Below are 1992 nucleotides of genomic sequence, written 5' to 3'. Positions count from 1 at the left end.
CCATCACTGGGGGGGAGGGGCTTCCATATTGGGAGGCTGGAAACCATCACTGGGGGGGAGGGGCTTCCATATTGGGAGGCTGGAAACCATCACTGGGGGGGAGGGGCTTCCATATTGGGAGGCTGGAAACCATCACTGGGGGGGAGGGGCTTCCATATTGGGAGGCTGGAAACCATCACTGGGGGGGAGGGGCTTCCATATTGGGAGGCTGGAAACCATCACTGGGGGGGAGGGGCTTCCATATTGGGAGGCTGGAAACCATCACTGGGGGGGAGGGGCTTCCATATTGGGAGGCTGGAAACCATCACTGGGGGGGAGGGGCTTCCATATTGGGAGGCTGGAAACCATCACTGGGGGGGAGGGGCTTCCATATTGGGAGGCTGGAAACCATCACTGGGGGGGAGGGGCTTCCATATTGGGAGGCTGGAAACCATCACTGGGGGGGAGGGGCTTCCATATTGGGAGGCTGGAAACCATCACTGGGGGGGAGGGGCTTCCATATTGGGAGGCTGGAAACCATCACTGGGGGGGAGGGGCTTCCATATTGGGAGGCTGGAAACCATCACTGGGGGGGAGGGGCTTCCATATTGGGAGGCTGGAAACCATCACTGGGGGGGAGGGGCTTCCATATTGGGAGGCTGGAAACCATCACTGGGGGGGAGGGGCTTCCATATTGGGAGGCTGGAAACCATCACTGGGGGGGAGGGGCTTCCATATTGGGAGGCTGGAAACCATCACTGGGGGGGAGGGGCTTCCATATTGGGAGGCTGGAAACCATCACTGGGGGGGAGGGGCTTCCATATTGGGAGGCTGGAAACCATCACTGGGGGGGAGGGGCTTCCATATTGGGAGGCTGGAAACCATCACTGGGGGGGAGGGGCTTCCATATTGGGAGGCTGGAAACCATCACTGGGGGGGAGGGGCTTCCATATTGGGAGGCTGGAAACCATCACTGGGGGGGAGGGGCTTCCATATTGGGGGAGTGGGTGGAAGCCTCTTATGGGACAATGGGGGTGTCATATTTCGGGGGGGGTTGTTTGTCATGTGATCGGTCCCTGTGTTCCAGGACGAGGGATCTTTTCATCTTAAAGACACGGCGAGGAACCTGCTGAAGAGTTTGGGGAGTCAGGTGGCGGCAACGTTGGGCTGGAGGGACATGTGGACGTTCGTGGTGAAGAAAGGAGGTAAATTGTTCGTCCCCCAATCCGGTCATACGTGTCCTGTGTGGTCCCGGGTCCGGTCATATGTGTCCTGTGTGGTCCCGGGTCCGGTCATACGTGTCCTGTCATACGTGTCCCGTGTGGTCACGGGTCCTGTCATACGTGTCCCGTGTGGTCACGGGTCCTGTCATACGTGTCCCGTGTGGTCACGGGTCCGGTCATACGGTCCTCAGTGTCCTCTTTATTCGTTCAGGACAAATCTACGGAGAGAAATACTCCAAGTCGCCGGCATTGTCCACCTGGGGGGATCCCGTGCTGCTGAAGACCGACATTCAACTCGTTCCTCCGGAGGGTGAGCTACTCCACCGTCATGTGACACGTCTGTGTACTCCACCGTCATGTGACACGTCTGTGTACTCCACCGTCATGTGACACGTCTGTGTACTCCACCGTCATGTGACACGTCTGTGTACTCCACCGTCATGTGGCGTGTCTGCGGACTCCTCCTGTAACGAGCTCTGGTCATGTGACGTGTCTGCGGACTCCTCCTGTAACGAGCTCTGGTCATGTGACGTGTCTGCGGACTCCTCCTGTAACGAGCTCTGGTCATGTGACCTGTCTCTGGACTCCGCCTCTAACGAGCTCTGGTCATGTGACCTGTTCTCTCTCCAGATGCGGAATGTAATTGGCCGGACACGGAACTGAACAGGAGGAGGAAGCGGTTCTGCAGCAAGGTGGAGGGGTACGGCAGTGTGTGCAGCTGTAAGGACCCCACGCCTATCGAATTCAACCCCATTCCTGTGAGTATTGCTGGGGGGCGGGGCTTCTCATC

The 1992-nt window shown here is 58.5% G+C and overlaps 1 protein-coding gene across 2 annotated transcripts in view; it reads left to right on the top strand.

Moving 5' to 3' along the window:
- Window positions 1–1992, top strand: part of LOC108804113 (protein O-linked-mannose beta-1,2-N-acetylglucosaminyltransferase 1-like) — a 6041-nt gene that overhangs the window by 2257 nt on the left and 1792 nt on the right. For both annotated transcript variants that reach the window (XM_018575874.1, XM_018575875.1), the window contains exons 7-9: window positions 1067–1184; window positions 1414–1512; window positions 1833–1960. In XM_018575874.1, the coding sequence (XP_018431376.1) occupies window positions 1067–1184; window positions 1414–1512; window positions 1833–1960 (345 nt within the window). The remainder of the gene's footprint in view (window positions 1–1066; window positions 1185–1413; window positions 1513–1832; window positions 1961–1992) is intronic.

The sequence above is a fragment of the Nanorana parkeri genome, unplaced genomic scaffold (genome assembly GCF_000935625.1).
Source record: "Nanorana parkeri isolate BGI_ZX_2015 unplaced genomic scaffold, ASM93562v1 scaffold5217, whole genome shotgun sequence".
Lineage (NCBI taxonomy): Eukaryota > Metazoa > Chordata > Amphibia > Anura > Dicroglossidae > Nanorana > Nanorana parkeri.
The sequence above is the reverse complement of the archived record's forward strand: the minus strand, read 5'-3'. Positions and strand labels throughout refer to the sequence as shown.